Source organism: Panthera onca, chromosome E2 (genome assembly GCF_046562875.1).
Source record: "Panthera onca isolate mPanOnc1 chromosome E2, mPanOnc1 haplotype 2, whole genome shotgun sequence".
Lineage (NCBI taxonomy): Eukaryota > Metazoa > Chordata > Mammalia > Carnivora > Felidae > Panthera > Panthera onca.
Genome location: NC_138353.1, coordinates 48,785,532 through 48,804,499, shown reverse-complemented (window position 1 = coordinate 48,804,499; position 18,968 = coordinate 48,785,532). Strand labels below are relative to the sequence as shown.

At 38.9% G+C, this 18,968-nt stretch overlaps 1 protein-coding gene across 3 annotated transcripts in view; it reads left to right on the top strand.

Moving 5' to 3' along the window:
• The window catches only part of GLG1 (golgi glycoprotein 1), a 149,712-nt gene that overhangs the window by 70,856 nt on the left and 59,888 nt on the right, over positions 1 to 18,968 (top strand). For all 3 annotated transcript variants that reach the window (XM_060650141.3, XM_060650140.2, XM_060650139.2), the window contains exon 2: positions 17,459 to 17,491. In XM_060650141.3, coding sequence (XP_060506124.1) covers positions 17,459 to 17,491 — 33 coding nt within the window. The remainder of the gene's footprint in view (positions 1 to 17,458; positions 17,492 to 18,968) is intronic.

The window sequence follows — 18,968 nt, the reverse complement described above, 5'->3', positions numbered from 1 at the left end:
CCAGTTCCTCTCATTTAAATCTTAAAACTTTTGGGGTGCCTGGGTGGCTCAGTCGGTTAAGCGTCCGACTTCAGCTCAGGTCACGATCTCGCGGTCCGCGAGTTCAAGCCCCGCGTCGGGCTCTGGGCTGATGGCTCAGAGCCTGGAGCTTGCTTCCGATTCTTTGTCTCCCTCTCTCTCTGCCCCTCCCCCGTTCATGCTGTGTCTCTCTCTGTCTCAAAAATAAATAAACGTTAAAAAAAAATTTTTTTTTTAAAAATAAATCTTAAAACTTTTGGGGCGCCTGGGTGGCTCAGTCGGTGAGGCATGTGACTCTTGATTAGGCTCAGGTCATGATCTCACAGTTTGTGAGATCCAGCCCGCAGTCGGGCTCTGAGCTGGACCTGGAACCTGCTTGGGATTCTCTCTCTCTCCCTCTCTCTCTGCCCCTATCGTGCTCACTCCCTTTCTCTCTCAAAATCAATAAATAAACATTACAAAAAAATAAATGCTTGAAGGTTTTTTTCTTTCATACTAAGTAAATAAAAATAAATAACATGGAGAATCTAAGTAGCAGGTTAAAAAAATTCTTCTTGGCACCAGAATCAAGACTTTTAGTGAGAGCAGTCCAAGATTGACTTTCTGCTATCCATCCCACCCTGGTTTTTGTTTTTTTGTTTTTTTTTTTCAACTAAAATGTGTTTTGGTTTGGCGGGGAATCTATCTGTCTATCTATATGGATGTATATGTATATGTTTTGGGTTATTAGATATCACCTCTTGCTTCTGAGTAGGTATATTTTCCCTGATACAGAGAGCCTTTCCCCAGACAAATTCTGTATTGTGGATTATTTAGTAAGCTTTCAGTTAGGAAAATGTTTGCGTGCTTTTTGTAGCTCACTTATGTTGTTTATAAGGTCTGTCCTTTTTCTCTGGTCCATGAGGCATTTCATTTGTATCACATGTTAGCCTTTAAAATATTGTCTTTGAAATACCAAACTTTACTCCAGTCATCGATTCTTATCTTCTCTATTTCTTGTGTAGACTAAAGATCTAAAGACCTTTAATCTAAGCCCCGTATTTTTTAAAGTTAATTTATTTATTTTGAGGGAGACAGACAGACAGACAGACAAAGCAAGGGGTAGGGGCAGAGAGAATGGAAGAGAGAAGATCCCAAATAGGCTCTGCGCTCAGTGCGGAGTCTTATGAAGGTTTCAGTCCCATGAACTGTGAAATCATATGGGGCTCGATCCCACAAAATGAAATTAGGACCTGAGCTGAAATCAAGAGTTGGACACTTAACTGACTGAGCCACCTAGGCGCCCCCAGAGCCCCATATTTTAGACATTAGATTTCCCATACTCTTCGGAAGAATAATAATTGTGATGATCAAAGTTTTAAAGATACTGTTGTAAGATCTGAGTGTATTTGAAAGAATTATGGTATAGTCCTAGACCTTGTTTGCACTGTTTTATATTTATTACCTGTTTATAGGTGGCTGTCAAGTGATTTGAAATAACACAGACAGATGCATGACATTTAAACTGAATTGTCAAAGTCATTGATCTTGCCTATTAAACTGACCACAAGTAGTATTTACTTGCACAGAAGGAGTCCACTTGAGTTTGGTGTGAGGAGAGAAGTGCATCGAATGCCAATGGTAGGCTAAAAACATTTCCCAAGTAAAATTTAGAAAAGTGATTTTACTTGAGTAATAGCCTTAGTTTGTTTGCACATTTAAAAAGAACTGCATCTGAACAGTTGGATTTAAATACAAAGGCTGTTTGGAGCCTTAAAATATATGAGTGAACAAAACCAAAACTGTTTAAACCTCTCATGTTTACGTAGAAGCAACCTAAATGAAGTTCAAAATAGGCATCACATCTGGATTTGTATATGGGTATTAGATTGAGAGATAAGGGTGGAGGCAGGCAGAAATTCCATACACACATAATTGTGCTAAGCAACTTGATAAAGTCACTTAAAGATTGTTCTTTCCATTGGCATAAGATTTTTCTACCATAATTTCCTAAGTTAATTTATTCCTTTACTCCAGTTTATCCTAATGTAATTTGGATAATTACATTAATAAATAGTTACATAAATAATGTAGCTATTAATTATCACTTTTGTAATTGAACTATATGTGTGTGTGTGTGTGTGTGTGTGTGTGTGTGTGTGTGTAACTTATTGTCAAATTCGTTTCCATACAACACCCAGTGCTCATCCCAACAGGTGCCCTCCTCAATGCCCATCACCCACTTTCCCTTCTCCCCCACCCCTGTCAACCCTCAGTTTGTTGTCAGTACTTAAGAGTCTCTTATGGTTTGCCTTCTTCCCTGTCTGTAACTTTTTTCCCCCCCTTCCCCTCCCCCCTGGTCTTCTGCTGAATTTCTCAGGATCCACATATGAGTGAAAACATATGATATCTGTCTTTCTCTGCCTGACTTATTTCACTTAGCATACCACTCTCCAGTTCTGTCCACTACAAATGGCCAGATTTCATTCTTATTGCCAAGTAGTATTCCATATTGTGTGTGTGTGTACACACACACACACACACACACACACACACACATATCACATCTTCTTTATCCATTTGTCAGTTGATGGACATTTAGGCTCTTCCCATAATTTGGCTATTATTGAAAGTGCTGCTATAAACATTGGGGTACAAGTGCCCCTATGCATCAGCACTCCTGTATCCCCCTTGGGTGAATTCCTAGCAGTGCTATTGCTGGGTCATAGTGAGGACCCTTCACACTGTTTTCCAGAGCGGCTGCACCAGTTTGCATTCCCACCAACAGTGCAAGAGGGTTCCCGTTTCTCCACATCCTTGCCAGCATCTGTAGTCTCCTGATTTGTTCATTTTGGCCACTATCTTTTATTCATTTAAAAAAAAAAATTTTTTTAACATTTATTTATTTTTGAGACAGAGCATGAACGGTGGGGGGGGGGGGGGTGGCAGAGAGAGAGGGAGACACAGAATTGGAAGCAGGCTCCAGGCTCTGAGCCATCAGCCCAGAGTCTGATGCGGGGCTCGAACTCATGGACCGTGAGATCCTGACCTGAGCTGAAGTCGGACACTCAACCGACTGAGCCACCCAGGCGCCCCTCTTTTATTCATTTTTTGAGAGAGTGTGGGTGGGGGAGGGGTAGAGAGAGAGGGAGACAGGGAATCCGAAGCAGGCTCTAGGCTCTGAACTGACAACACAGCCTGACGCGGGGCTTGAACTCACGGACGGTGAGATCATGACCTGAGCTGAAGTCAGACGCTTAACCAGCTGAGCCACCCAGGCGCCCCTGTAATTGAACTGTTAAAATTGAAGTTGCCTTCCTCTAGCTAAGAATCTATAGATCTACAAACTTAATCCTGAAGTTGAGGCTTAAAAGAAAACCTCTTTTTACTTACTTTTTTCCTTATTTCTGAGATTGATTTATTGCTGTGTTTTGGAGTTAGGGCAGTACAAAATTAATAATCTTCTAGAAGTATACTATAATAATATTATAGATAATATTTATTGTATGCTTATTGTGAGTACTCATAGGTGCTTTAATGTGCTTTGCCTAATTTATTCCTGCATATGTAATAAATACTCATCCCCATTTATAGATAAGGAAATTTAGGCTTACAAGAGTTAAATAATTAGTCCAGCTAGTACTTGGAAGAACCTAAATTTGATCCTAGTTCTCGCAAGTCTATGCTGTATAACCAGTGGTGTAGACTATATAGTAATGAGTGCTTAGAAATACCTGGGAGCATCTTTAGTTTCCATTATTTGAGGTGAATGTTCTTTACCCGGAAAGTAATGCGTACTTGAACCATCGACATACTTTATAAAGTATTTAAAAATAGTAAATCTAAAAGCATCTGGAACTGTTCTACCTTTGTCCTTTCACCTTCTCCCAGTGAACTACTCCTTTTCTATACTTTCACTATTCCCTTTCTGTAACAGTATTTTCCCTTCCTCAGAAAGGTAGTATTGGTTTATGGAATCATAGTAGATATGCAACTAGTTGGAGTCAGAATGTCTCACTTTTTATGTAGTTTTCCACCAATTCCAACTGAAGTGTTGAGAGTTATGATCTATTTAAGTCATACAATGAGCACTGGCTCAGTTGGAGTACCATTAAAGGATCCTCCTGGTCTTTTGTTCTTTGCATTTTGATTTCAAAATCCATTAATTTTATAATAGAAAAATACCACTTTAAAAGGCAAAGATATGGTTTGGAGATTGTGGATAATTCTTGTAAAATATTGCATGTTTATTGTTTACATTAATCTATCAATATTTCCCAAAGTAAGTACTTAATTTACATCACTTCAGCATTTGATATAGTGGTGATTATTGATGTATACTTGGTAGTATCTTGTTCTATCAACTGTAGATTGATGTTATCTAAAGAAAAACGTGGGAAACTTGAGAAGATTTCATTAGATTATTCATGTTACTGATGTTTATAAACCTCAGAAGATTCAGTTTTTAAAATATATCAATTGAGGTTTTTCCAATTCAGCCCCAAAGTCCTTCTTTGAGCTAGGTATTGAAGGATCAGTTGGTATGGACCCCAATATACTTTGCTGAATTACGCCAATCTGTTAATAAAGCAAACCTGAATTTATTAGTACTTACTACAGATAGGAGGATACCACCTTGACAGGAAGAAGTCAAAATTGGGATATTTAAATGCCTTTGAGATCTGACATCAAATGGTTTCAAAGGGTCTTTTAAAGAAGGGAACTGATTGTGATTGGACAAAATTTGCAATACAATAATTTAGAATTGGTGGACACTTCGAGTTAGAGGTCTTAAAGCAATTCTTCTTAATGTTTTTTTTTTTTTTAATTAATTTATTTATTTTGAGAGAGAGAGAAAGAGAATGACCTGAGGAGGGGCAGAGAGAGAGGAGACAGAGGATCCAAAGCGGGCTCCAAGCCGAAGACAGCAGAGAGCCCAACGTGGGACTCGCACTCATGAACTCTGAGATCATGACCTGAACTGAAGGCGGGTGCTTAACCAACTGAGCCACCCAGGCACCCCTAAAGCAGTTCTTAATGCATAAATATGTTAGATAAGGAAGTCATTTGCTCAGATGAGAAGATTCTTGTCTCTGGTAAATTGATCTATTAGGAATTCCCTGAATCAAATGGTGAAGTTACTGATTTGCAGTCTGTCTTTCTTGGGCAAAGATGCCCTGAAACAACAACTATGTCATGTTTAACATAGGTGGTCTACAGTCTTACGTTAACAGAATTGGTCTTGGTTATCTGTCCCCTCTTATCCTTCTTCAGCCCAGACTGAAAAATGGAACATTATCATCTGGGGATATGATCAATCTGGATGTAGACCACTGTTTTAAAGAATTGTGGTTGCATATCTAGTTTCAGGTAGTAGTCATTTCATCCACTACATATATCAACTTTTCCTGTTTGTATTGTAGGATGATCATTTGTTTGTTGTATCATCTGATCCATCATTTAAGACTGGAGATGATGCATTTGAACACTGCACCTCAAACAGGAGAGAGATTATGATCAGAGTTTGCAATCCATTTCTAAGCCAGGAGCCTAGAGTGCCCAAATTAAAACAAGAGAACACATCTCATCCACAGTCCAGAGAGATTTTGTCCATAATCCAAAGAGCCTGTACATCTACATGTGGGGCTATCAGCCAGATTACTTAATTTCATAATTTCTTTGATTGTCTAGTTCCCATTTCAATCTGTGAACCATAACATATAAGATTTCCCTAACTTTGGGGGCGCCTGGGTGGCTCAGTCGGTTGAGCGTCCGACTTCGGCTCAGGTCATGATCTCACAGTCTGTGAGTTCGAGCCCCGCATCGGGCTCTGTGCTGGCAGCTCAGAGCCTGGAGCCTGCTTTCGATTCTGTGTCTCCCTCTCTCTCTGCCCCTCCCCTGCTCATGCTCTGTCTCTCTCTGTCAAAAATAAATAAACATTAAAAAAAAAATTAAAAAAAAAAAAAAAAAGATTTCCCTAACTTTGTCAGTTATCAAGTGTGTTTGAAGAAGTTTGAGGGTAGAATGAAACAGTCCAGAATTCTTGTTGAGTAGTTAAGTCTTCAGATTTCAAATTGAGGCCCACTTCTTTATTTTACTGGCATTTTATGGTAAATACTCATAACATAAAATTTACCATTTTAAAGCATACAATTCACCACACAGGCCCACATTTTCTCTTTCTTGAGGGAAGTTATCTGGTCTCATTTTTTTTGGAGAAAGAAGGGGACTGGTGGACCAGAATGGACCCTGACTCACCATCAGTTTACCAAGCTAAACCTGTCCAGTTTGCTGGCAGTAACCAATAGGCTTTTGTACCACAAATTAGGATCAGTCATTAGGGTCTACCCAATGATCAGTTCTTGACCAGAATATTCCTATAGGATTGCCAAAATTTAAGGTATAGTGTTGCCATTCAAAAGAAGTTAGATGCCAGGTAGGAGACTATAAAGTGGAGATATCTCAAGTAGATAAAGGGCTAGATTTGATAGGGAATCAGAAGAGTTACTTACAGAGTAAAAGGCCTATAAATATGAGACAGGTATTAAATACACACCATCTTTTTCATGTGACAGTTTGGTTATAGACTAGCTCCTGAAAATAATCATTAAGTGTTGTTTCAGTGGAGGCTGAAACCTCTTTCCTAGGTGTGACATGACAGGAGGTTTTAAATTTGGGGTTTTAGAATGGAGGTTTAAGAAGTAAAGGAAAAGGTGGAGTTTTCCCTTGAGTTTGGGTTTTTGTGTTGTGGTGCTGGCTTTGCTTTTTGATTTTTGAAGGAATATATATTTTTTTACAGCCGTGTTTTCAAATCTCAAAACAATGCTCAAGTATGCTAGGCTTTCCCAGTTCAGTTTTCACACAGATTGAGTTTTCTTATGTACTTAATAGCATTTATATGGAACCTTAAGGTTTTCATTCAGCCGTCAATTGATTCAATGACATTGAGCAAACACCATCCCCATTTTGGACTTAAGTGGAGGGGCAGAGTGGTACAGGGGTGGTTGGGGAAGTGGTTTGGGACTACCTCAGTTGTGTTGAGTCTGTGGTGCCTTAGATAGTCATGAGGAGTAAGGAGGAGGTCCCAAAAGTTTGAAAATTTCTTGGATAAATTGTCTCTAAATTACGCTTTTAATTCTCTGACCTTCTGATGATTCTCTAAGCTTCAGGACATAATATCTTTTAAAGCTTTTGATCAGAATTATTTGCAGCAATGTCTGTAGGTTCTGATAGCTATATTTGTCGTTATCTTTAACTGTATTCAATTTTTTTTTTTTTTTTACATTTCTCTGTTACATTTATCTTTCTCCATATCTACTGTTGTTCAGTGGTGATTACTTTTCCTTGCATAGTTTCTTGATGTGACTCCCTTTCCAGGAGACACTATTTGTATAAAACTATTTGCTGCTTCTCTGACACCTTTTGAGTCCATTTAAGCATCTATTGATGCCAAGGTACCAGGTACCCTTCTTCCCCCGTTTCAGCTTAGCATTTCCCAGTATTCAGATGGCCTTTATCTTTCTCATCTAACCTAAGATTTGTCCCCCTGAGGCTCCTGCTTCAAAGCTTACACATGCTTCGGAATTATGCAGTTGCTCTGTTATTCAGATGGAAGGCTAGTCCCTGAATCAAAGCTGTTCTCTTCAGAAGCACTAGTCATAGTGGGACCTGGGTGGCTCAGTCGGTTAAGTGTCTGACTTTGGCTCAGGTCATGACCTCACGGTTCGTGAGTTGGGGTACCACATCGGATTCTCTGCTGTCAGCACAGAGCCTGCTTTGGATCCTCTGTCCTCCTTTCTCTGCCCCTTCCCCCTGGCTTCTCTCTCTCTCTCTGTCTCTCAAAATAAATAAATAAACTTAAAAAGAAGAAGCAGCAGCACCAATCATTTGTGCTGGGTTATACAGAAAGGTTTTTGCACGTTCTGGCAGCTCTGTGCTCTTTGCCTCTCTTTAGGCCAGTTAAAGTAAGTAGTGCACTAACCCCTGGTCAGTATGGAAGAGATGTGGTATTTTTAGATACTTGAGTATGGTTCATGAGAAATTATATTTCATTTTGGGACTTTTTTTGCATCTTGTAATTTTATATGCCTTTTTTGTTTTTATCTTCTCACAATTACAGAAGTAACATAGTCGGATTGGAGGTACTGAGCTGCATTGACAGAATCAGTCCAGATTTACTGGCCGTAATCCCTAATAGTATTGTCACATGCCTGGAAAACTTCTCTCTCTTTTCGTTTCCCACTTTGCATTTGGCTCAGTAGCTTCTGCTTTGACAAATTTGGACCTGTATATTCAGCTGTTCCAAATCAACTGAGATGGCAAATTAAATAAAACATATAAAGGATGCCATATAAAAATTGATCTTTTGTTCCTTATTCATACTATGTCCTTCAGAGAATTTTGTTTTCACTTCTCATTCTCAAACTCCCACATAGAAGCGCCTGGGTGGCTCAGCTGGTTGAGCGTCCGATTCTTGATTTCAACTCAGGTCATGATCCCAGGGTTGTGGGATCAAGCCCCACATCGGGCTCCGCACTGAGCACAGAGCCTGCTTGAGATCCCCCTGTCAACTCAGGCCCTCTTCCCACCTCCCTGTGCGTTCATGCATGCTCTCTCTTTCTCTCTGTCTCCCCCCTAAATAAAATGGAAAAATAAATAAATAAATACATACATACATACATACATACATACATACATACATACATAAATTTCTCACCTAAAAGTTGAGCATACGGACACAACTAAACCATAAAATGGTTAATGTGCTTTTCTTAGAACTACTACTCTAGGACTCTTAAGAGGACCAGATTGCTACTTGCCATGTTCTAGAAAGTGTGGATTTCCCATATTTCCCTGCCCCAACCATCCCCTTTGAAATACACACTGAAAGAGAAAGAAAATAGAAAAATATGGACTGCAAAGAGTGTATCGTCGGATTCCCTTAGGTGCCTTACCTATGATGTATTCCATATATTTTCACAAGTGTCTCTGTTTGTCTTTTTTGTTTATTTTTGAGAGAGAGAGAGAGAGAGATAGAGAGAGAGAGAGAGAGAGAACAAGCAGGGGCGGGGCAAAGAGAGAGGGACAGAGGATCCTAAGCTGGCTCCATGCTGACAGTAGGAAGCTGGATGTGGGACTTGAATTCACAAACCATGAGATCATGACCTGAGCTGATGTCTGAAGCTTAACCGACTGAGCCATGCAGGTGCCCCGCTGTGACTTCTTTCTGTTATCCTACCCATAGTGGGTAAGGGGGACTTTCTTCATTCTTTTTTTTTTTTTTTTTTTTTTTTTAATTTTTTTTTTTTCAACGTTTTTTATTTATTTTTGGGACAGAGAGAGACAGAGCATGAACGGGGGAGGGGCAGAGAGAGAGGGAGACACAGAATCGGAAACAGGCTCCAGGCTCCGAGCCATCAGCCCAGAGCCTGACTTGGGGCTCGAACTCACGGACCGCGAGATCGTGACCTGGCTGAAGTCGGACGCTTAACCGACTGCGCCACCCAGGCGCCCCTCTTCATTCTTTAAAGTATCAGGCCCTCTTCCCACCCCAGACTCCACTTTTTGTATAATGGTTAGGTGTAGACTCATGTTTTATCTTCCCTACCACACTAATTGATTTACTTGAAAGCCAACATCTATAATCTGTGTCTCATACCCTTTTTAAAAACAAATCTCCCACTGGACCTTTATAGTAAATTCATTCTGAAAAGTTGGTTGAATGTTAAAGAATCACACAAAAGCACAACTCTTTAGTGAATCAGTAAAGCATTGTTGGAGGGCACAAAGCCTATGCTAGTCACTGTCCTTTTGGAAAAACAATACTTAGCAGCAATCCCTGGGTACAAATAAGAAAAGTTAATTCTCATTGGCCAGAATAATGTACTGAAAAGAACTTGGTTATGAATCTGACAGAAGATTAAAATTCAGTTTACACTTGCTCACGGAAAGTTCACCAAGACTAGAAAACTGACTTTAATTATTACCAACTGTATTATATTGAGTTTGCTTTTTTTTTTGGTGGGCAGGAGGCAGGTGGATTGGGTCATGTTAATAAATGAATTGTTCATATGATTGGCACTTTACTGGGTTCTTAATGAACAAACTCCCAGAAGAAGAATCTCCTTACTATTGTAGGAGACTGTTTCTAATCACAGGGAGACATCAGGTTGTTGCCCAGCCTTCAGATTTGTGCAAGGCTATAAAAGCACTGATACTGTTGACATTTTTTCTTTCTTTTCTCCCAGGTGATTAATAAACAGCGTCTATTATCACTTAATTTAGTACCAGGTGTGATCTGGTGGGTAGTTCAACTTCAGTCTAACTGTAGAATGTTCCAAATTTTAGACACAGTCCAGCTCCCAAGCATTTCTATTTCAGAAACTGGGACAACTTCCAAGTAAGTTTTGTGAATCCTTCAATTTCTCCTGCCAGACTCATTAACTCAGCCTGTTCACCTTGGGGAAATCAGAGTTCAGACTTGTACTTTCTGTAAAAACCATCCTTTTAAGTGAATGTGATGGTTGATTTAATTGACAATATTCAGACTCAGGCTTTTCAGTAGTTTATTCTGAAACCTGTTGTGCTTTGGCCAGCAGAGAATGATTAAGACGAAGCACTGGGAAACTGTAGTCATAATATGCAAATTACCCACATTAAAAGACATGGAAATCAATAAATACTTCTATTTCTATTTTCCACATCTCACATCTTATAGCCTCCTACAGCTGCAAAGAATCTCAACCATCTTAGACCACTGTTTCTTAATTTTTTGGTGCCTTATGGCTCTTTGTGAGATTTATTATGACAGCTATGAATTCTCAGAAAAATATACTTGCGCACAAAAGTTTGTATTCAGTTTCAAGAGAGTCTCACCCCTAAAGTCAGTTCATGATCCTAGGTGAAGAAATCCCTGTTCTGTCCTCAGGGGTCTGGAGAAGTTAAGTGACACACCAAAATCACACAGCTTCTATAGCTGAATATTTTCATGAATCCGTTGTCTTTTTTTTGTCATTGTATCCCTTTAGTTAAAACCCATTTTGAAATCACAGAGCTTAGAGGAAGGACAAGTAGTTTTAAGCCTTAAAGTCAACTACATCATCTTTTGCTTACCCAACAAGGAGACTGGAGTACAGTAATACCCAAAACATTTAAATCATTGATTTAGAAAGGCCAAGTGAACTAAGCAAAGTTTTTTTTATAACTTGCTGTAGTTACTATAGGGCTACTCTGGATTCATAGTTGGTCTAATTACTCCAGCCTTTACTTACCTGTGCTTCCTGCATGTAAATTAATCATGTGGCTGTCAGATCATTCTAGAGTACTTGTTCTGTTTATTCATGCTGTCTGCCTTTCTTTTTCTTGCACCTCCTAAAGATCCTCCACCCCATCCCCCACCGGTCATTGTGCTCAACCTGACCTTATGGAGCCTTTTTTGGGAGGCATCACACTGAAAGCATCACAGTGAGCATTAGTTGCCATTTATTAGCATTATTTAAATTCCTGTTGTGCTGTCTCCTAGAAGTGTACTTTGATCACATTACTCAGTTTTTCTGGATTTTGAGATCTCCATCTGTAAAATTGGACACAAAACCATTTATCTTGCAGTCCATCATGTCAGAAATGAATTTGACATCTAGCTCAGTTAAGTGACACTTTTACCTTTTCCTGCTATCCATGGCATTCTTTATTGGAGTCAGGCCGATGTCTCCAAGCACTCAGTGCTTATCTCCTTTATGGTGTTATTGCCACATTGTTCATTCAGCATTATTTGAGCTCTTTCTCTGTTTCAGTCACTGCCGTGTTGGGTTGAGGGGATGTGTCACACTCTCCTTTTCTCTTTCCTCTGTTCATAAATTTTTTTTATCGATATTAATATATGTAATTTCAGCAGTCTCTTCTACAAAGTTTGGTCATTAAATTAACAGCTATTTATGAGGCTTTTCATAAATTTTTCTCCTCCCAGATCCATTGCCAAGAGGACAATTAATTTATTTTCCATGAGGAAACACTCGATGTAAGAGACACTTATTTCTTCTTTTGTTTTTAATGTTTATTTATTTTTGTGAGAGAGAGTGCCCATGTGAGAGTGCATGTACAAGTTGGGGAGGGGCAAAGAGACAGAGAATCCCAAGCAGGCTTCACACTGTCAAGGGCAGAGCCCGACACAGGGCTCGAACTTGTAACAAAGAGATAGTGACCTGAACCGAAATTAAGAGTCTGATGCTTAACCCACTGAGCCATCGCAGCACCCCAGAGACACTTCTTTTGAAGTCCACTGTTCTGTCTCTAGAATGATGGAGAGCAGCTAATAATATAACAAAGCTCACTGTCTCATTTGATAGTTCCACAGGCTAGGAGCCTGCTCTTTGCCTCTGATTTAATGGGGAGAGAGTGAGGATAGGACTCCTAAACTGGTTACAAGGAAGGTTTCAGTTCTTAATCCTCTATTTTGATCATGTTCTTCTTTATCATTTGAAAAAATTACTACATATACCACAATATTTTATAGTTACTTATAAAATATTCTTTTTTTTTTTAATTTTTAAAATTTTATTTTTGAGAGAGAGAGATAGAGCACGAACGGGGAAGGGGCAGAGAGAGAGGAAGACACAGAATCCGAAGCAGGCTCCAGGCTCTGAGCTGTCGGCACAGAGCCTGACATGGAACTCGAACCCACGAACCGCAAAATCATGACCTTAGCTGAAGTTGGATGCTTAACTGACTGAACCACCCAGGTGCCCCTTAAGTATTCTAATATATGCATTATAAAACCTTAAAATGTAAATTAAAAGATGATTTTTTTTTTTAAGAAGAGGTTCTCTGGGCGCCTGATTGGCTAAGTCGATTGGGCACCTGACTCTTGATTTCAGCTCAGATCACGGTCTCGCAGGTTCATGGGTTTGAGCCCTGCGTGGGGCTCTGCACTGACAGCATGGAGCCTGCTTCGGTTCCTCAGTCTCTTTCTCTCTCTGCCCCTCTCTCACTTGCTCTCTCTCTCAAAAATAAATAAAACATTAAAAAAGTAAAGAGAGATTCTCTTATTTTCTTCTTGAGCTCTAGGGGATCATCTACCCTGCGTACTCCATGGAAATCATTCCTTTGTCTCATCTTTCAGGCCTAGCTCAAGTCCCAGTTCTTGCTTAATTGCATGACTTCACCATTTTATCTCTTCAACTGGATTGTAAACCACCTGAGGTTAGAGACAGTGTCTTATCTTTCTTCTGTATCCCACAACAATCCCTCACACAATTTTGGGTCCATCATAATTATCCAGTATTTACTTGTTGCTTCATTTCTTGGGATAATTTCAGAGTATTATTTCATTGATAACAAAGTAAACAAAAAATCCTCAGCCTTATTCTACCTTAGTAATTCTGGGTTTTATTCTCTATGCGATTAATCTTCTTAGGTTAAAGGTAATCAAGCCTATCTGCATTTATAGTTTTGCAGAAGTAGATACATACTATGTCTGATGAAGTGATTTGATTGGGACATCATGGGAGTGGTACAGTCTGAGAATCAAATCTGCATCCGCACCCACATCTGTTTTTGGTCCCTGATAACTTTTGCCTTTTAGAGTCTTATCAAATGGCCGTGCTAAACCATAGCATCTTCTTTTTACACTTCCTCTGGAGTTACTTTGTGCTGGCACTCATGTTCCCACTGTTTGGGTATACTACTTTATTTTTTATATTTTGCAGATAGGTCTCTGTTCACTTCCTCTGAACCATCTCTATGACCTTTGATTCTACAGATCCTTTTAAATTTCTGAAATTATTTGCAATTATACATAGAAAATCTTCATAGCTGTTTAGTTCTGTTAGTCTCAATGGCCTAACATCATAACCTGGTTCTTTTTTTTTTTTTTTTTTTTTAATGTTTATTTTTGAGAGAGAGAGAGACAGAGCATGAGTGGAGGAGGGGCAGAGAGAGAGAGAGAGACAGACAGACAGACAGAATCTGAAGCAGGCTCCAGGCTTTAAGCTGTTAACATAGAGCCCCATGTGGGGCCTGAACTCAAGGACTGAGAGATCATGACCTAAGCCAGAGTCGGGTGCTCAACTGACTGAGCCACCCATGCGCCCAAATCATAACCTGGTTCTTACAGCATTCCTATGTTGTCATCTTCTCTTTCTTGGAAGAGATACTAAATCTAAAAAGAAAAAAAAATAAGTTTATTGCCTATTGCAAATTAAGATGACAAAAGAGACGAAAACGAAACACTGGGCTCCAAATGTGCAGTTCATTTGTGTCTCCGTGGCTCACGTGTTTCTTTCATAAAAGGCTATAGTACTCTGTATTTACTAACATAATTCACTAAATTAGATTGTAGCTATTATCAGTTGTGGCTTAATGGATTTCAGATTTTTATTATTCCATTTGCTTGATAGGTATATTATTCATTTTTTTTCTTCATAACAATCTCCCTCAATTTCAAGTTCTCATAATGACAGATACTTACTTTTCTTGCCCATGGCTCTGCAAGTCATTTAGGATGGCTCTGCTCTGGGCTATAGGTAGGGTTTAAGTCTGCTGCACATGTCTCTTTTCCTTGTACTAGCAGCTGCCTGGACGTGTTCTTCTCTTGGGAAATGGCAGGAGTGTGAGAGTGAAAAGCACATTTAAAACTTCTTCTATTGGGGCGCTTGGGTGGCTCAGTCGGTTAAGCGTCTGACTTTGGCTCAGGTCATGATCTCCTAGTTCCTGAGTTTGAGCCCCGCTTGCCAGCGGGCTCTGTGCTGACATCTCAGAGCCTGGAGCCTGTTTTGGATTCTGTCTCCATCACTCTGCCCCTCCCTTGCTCATGCTCTCTTTCTCTCTCTCTCTCACTCAAAAAATGAATAAACATTTTAAAAAGTAAATAAAATCTCTTCTATTGTGTCTATTTAAAATCCCATTGGCTAAAGCAAGTCAATAGTAGCCTAGCCTTATATCAGTGGAGCAGGGTGTATACTCATTGCGCAGCAGGAGGCTGTGCAGAGTTACAGAGCAAATGTTGTGGGTATCAGATGCTATTAAAGAGGAGTAAAAAACTAGGGGAAATAATCCAGTCTACCAATGTAGGGAAGCAAGCCATTAAAACTGTCAATTTGCTCGTATAGGTCCTGTGAACTGTAAACATAACACTTTTTCCATGAGCAACTTGCATATTATGTAAATAAATTATTTTGAAAATGCTCCAATGCTCTGGATTTCTTTCAAGAATTCTCCTTTTTTAGGGGCGCCTGGGTGGCTCAGTCGGTTGAGCGTCCGACTTCGGCTCAGGTCATGATCTCACGGTCCGTGGGTTTGAGCCCCGCGTCGGGCTGTGTGCTGACAGCTCAGAGCCTGGAGCCTGTTTCAGATTCTGTGTCTCCCTCTTTCTCTGACCCTCCCCTGTTCATGCTCTCTCTCTCTGTCTCAAAAATAAATAAACGTTAAAAAAAATTTTTTTTTTTTTTTAAAAGAATGCTCCTTTTTTAAAGTAAGCTGCGTGCTCAACATGGGGCATGAACTCACAACCCCTGAGATAAAGAGTCGTATGCTTTACTAACTGAGCCAGCCGGCTAGCCCCCCTCAAGAATGCCCCTTTAATCCAAAGTTATTGTGTAGTAGAAATGAATACTAGTTGAAATGATAGTGTTACTAATTGGCTTTGTGCTTTGTTTGAGAAAGAGCAAGAATTGCTGATTGATTGGAAAATATTTAAGGGATAGATTAAAACAGGATAAGGCAGAAAGCTGCCTAAACAAAATAAAGCTTTCTTGCTAATAATAAACTGTTAAGAGATGTAAGACAAGCACTTGGGATTGAAGTGGAGGGAGCAGAGTTAAGCTAGTTTCAGTCATAGTATAGAGGCTGATTTCTGAGACTAGAAAGCCCCCCCCAAAAAGACATTACCTGTTTTTATGTAGACAAGCGGGGGAACAGTCCAAAGATGGTATGTTGTAATTTTATGATTACCTAGGAATCTAATTAAAGTCACTTTTCCTTTTGTGTGTGTGTGTGTGTCTATTGATTTTGAGAGAGAGTGTATATACGTGGAGATGAGGGTCAGAGAGAGAGGGAGATAGAGACCCCCAAGCAGGCTCTGCGCTGACAGCACACCTCGGGGCTCAGTCCCGGTGAGATCATGACCTAAGCCAAAATCAAGAGTCGTACGCTTAACCGACTGAGCTACCCAGGCACACCTAATTAAAGTCAGTTATCATATTTTATGAATAAGTACAAAAACAAGTTTTTATATTAGTGTCAATGCCTATTAAATTCTACAGTGGAATTAGTAGTTCCCTAGAAAACTTTTTCTTTCTGAAGTGATTGATGCTAGTTGTGGCTGCTTGACTTGTTAATATTTACTATTTATTGCCTTATCTCTATCCGTGAATAGAGAGAATCTTTTTATTTTGAAAATGGCATCTTTTAGGACCTGCTTTGGTGATATTTCATAGAAGGTGCACAGAATTCCCTTCCTTTGAACAGTTTGGAATGCTATGGAAACTCAAATGAAATGGTATTGTCTTACAATTGTATCTTTTTTAAAGGCACGAACAAGGAAACTGAATATGTGTATTGCCGTTATGTAACATTAAGCATAACCTAGCTTACTTTTTAAATTATGGAATAGAAAGTTCATTTTACTTCTGGTACATGTACCTGGCTTTGCAGAGCACATATAGTCATGGGACTATATATATAATTTCTATTTTTTAAAAAACTTTCTATTTTAAATGATATACTTGCAAGATTATAGGCTCCTAAGAAGTTACATAGAGGTCCTATGTACCCATGACCTCACTTCACCTAGTGGTGGCATAAGACTAGTTTTTAAATCATTTGATGGACCTTCTTTGTCCTCTTTAAAAATTTTTTTCTTAATATGTATTTATTTTTGAGAGAGAGACAGAGACAGAGACAGACAGTGATCGGGGTAGGGGAGCAGAGAGAGGGAATCACAGAATCAGAAGCATGCTCCAGGCTCTGAGTTGTCAGCACAGAGCCTGATGCGGGGCTCAAACTCACAAACTGCAAAGTCATGACCTGATCCACAGTTGGATGCTTAACCGACTGAACCACCCAGGTGCCCCTGCTCTCTTTAATAAGTCTGTTTTGTGTTGTTTTTTTAAGATATCTAACTTTAGAAAGGACACCTGTATTGTGCCTGATTTTCTTTAGCTTTCAGAATTATGAAGTGTTCTGTAAGGATCCTGATGTCCCTATAGCTTTGTTTCTTTAGTACTTTATTCTCCCCTGTCCCTATTTTCAGATCAAACCATTGATTACGAAGGGGTTATGTCTCATCTCCTTTTCTGGTATATTTCTCCCCAGCTATCTAAAAGATATATAAGCCCCATTTTCCTTCTTAAATTGAAGAAGCATATTCAGTTAAATATTCACATTTCTTGTTTTGAGTTTATTTTGGTGGTGTTTGAAAACTTGAGTTTTTTTTTTTTTAACATTGTCTTTTTCTTCCCCCTTTTAGCCTGAAAATGAGATTTCTTCAGACTGTAATCATGTAAGTATGGATTTTCTAGAGTTCACTGTATACGCTTTATATGTGTGACAGGTTCAGGATGCTTTTCCTGTTATTCTGAGAAATATTATGTCTTCTTAGATTGCCTCCATCTTAACCACGATGATCGGCCTTATTTAAGGATCATGGTAAATCTGCAAATACCCTTCCATTCTAGAAACCAGCAGGTTTTGTCAAATAATATTTACGTACTTAAGTTTAAATTTTACTTCAGTTATAGCTACCATATGAAAATAATTGTTTCTCTGCTTATCAAGTTTACAACTTTAGAATTCCATATTTTAAAGTTGTTTTATTCAGTCATAATACAGTCACATACTATGTACCGTACACTGTGATAGAAACTACAGGCACCTACAAGTGAACACCTTGAAGACAGAGGCCTGTATTAGAGTTAGCGGAAAGAAAAGTGAATTTTGCTCAGGGGGGATTGATGTCAGGAAAGACTTAAAAGTGGAAATGAGACTTGAGTTGGGTCTTAAAAGAGGAGTGAGTAGTCCTATATCTGACAGTGCTGGAAGAAATCACTGTCACAGTGTAGAAGGCAGTTTGGAGGGCAGATGTAAGAGCAGAGAAGCAAGCTAGCTGCTTAGATTGACTGCTTATTCTAAAGAATGTGTAGATAGGTCAGAGATTCAAAGTAAAAATAAAACCACAGGAGTACTAGAAGAAAACATGAACACGAGGAAGGTGTTTTAAAACATGACAGAACATTAAGAACTATATTTGTAAAAAAAGATTGGTAAATTTGATTGCATTAAACAAACTCAAAAGATTTTATTTTTCCTTCAAAAATGTTAGGTATATTATGAAAAAGTATTTGCAACACCGATAAAAAGGCCTATATTCTTTAATAGAAAGCGCTGTTAATAGACACAGGCAACAGATATTTATATACTATTCACAGGTAAAGAAAAAGATGTCCAGTAAATAATGAAAAAGTTGATTCTCTCTTATAGTTAAAAGTGTGAAAATTAAAAGACAAATGAGTGCATTGTTTTCACCCATCTGATTAGCAAATATAAAAAAATTAATAAGTACACAGTATTGATGGGAATATGGGGATTTAAGCTCTCTAGCCCACTAATCAGCAAACTGCTACCCATTGGCCAAATCCAAACCACTGTTACACATAAAGTTTTATGGGAATGCTCCCACGCACATTCAGTTACATACACTGTCTTTGGTTGCCTTCCACGCCATAATGGAAAGGTTGAGTAGTTTCTACAGAGACTTTAGGTCCCTTGAAGTATAAAAGAAAAAGTGGCTAAATACCTCTCTAGCCTATGGATAGGACTATAAATATGAAAAACTTCTTTATAAAGCAGTCAACTTAAAACGTGTATATTCTTTGGCCTAGCATTTTTACTTCGAAGAATTTATGTATAGTTATACTTAAAAGAATGGATTCAGATGTGTCTATAAGATAGTATTTGTTGTGGCATTATTTATAAAGCAT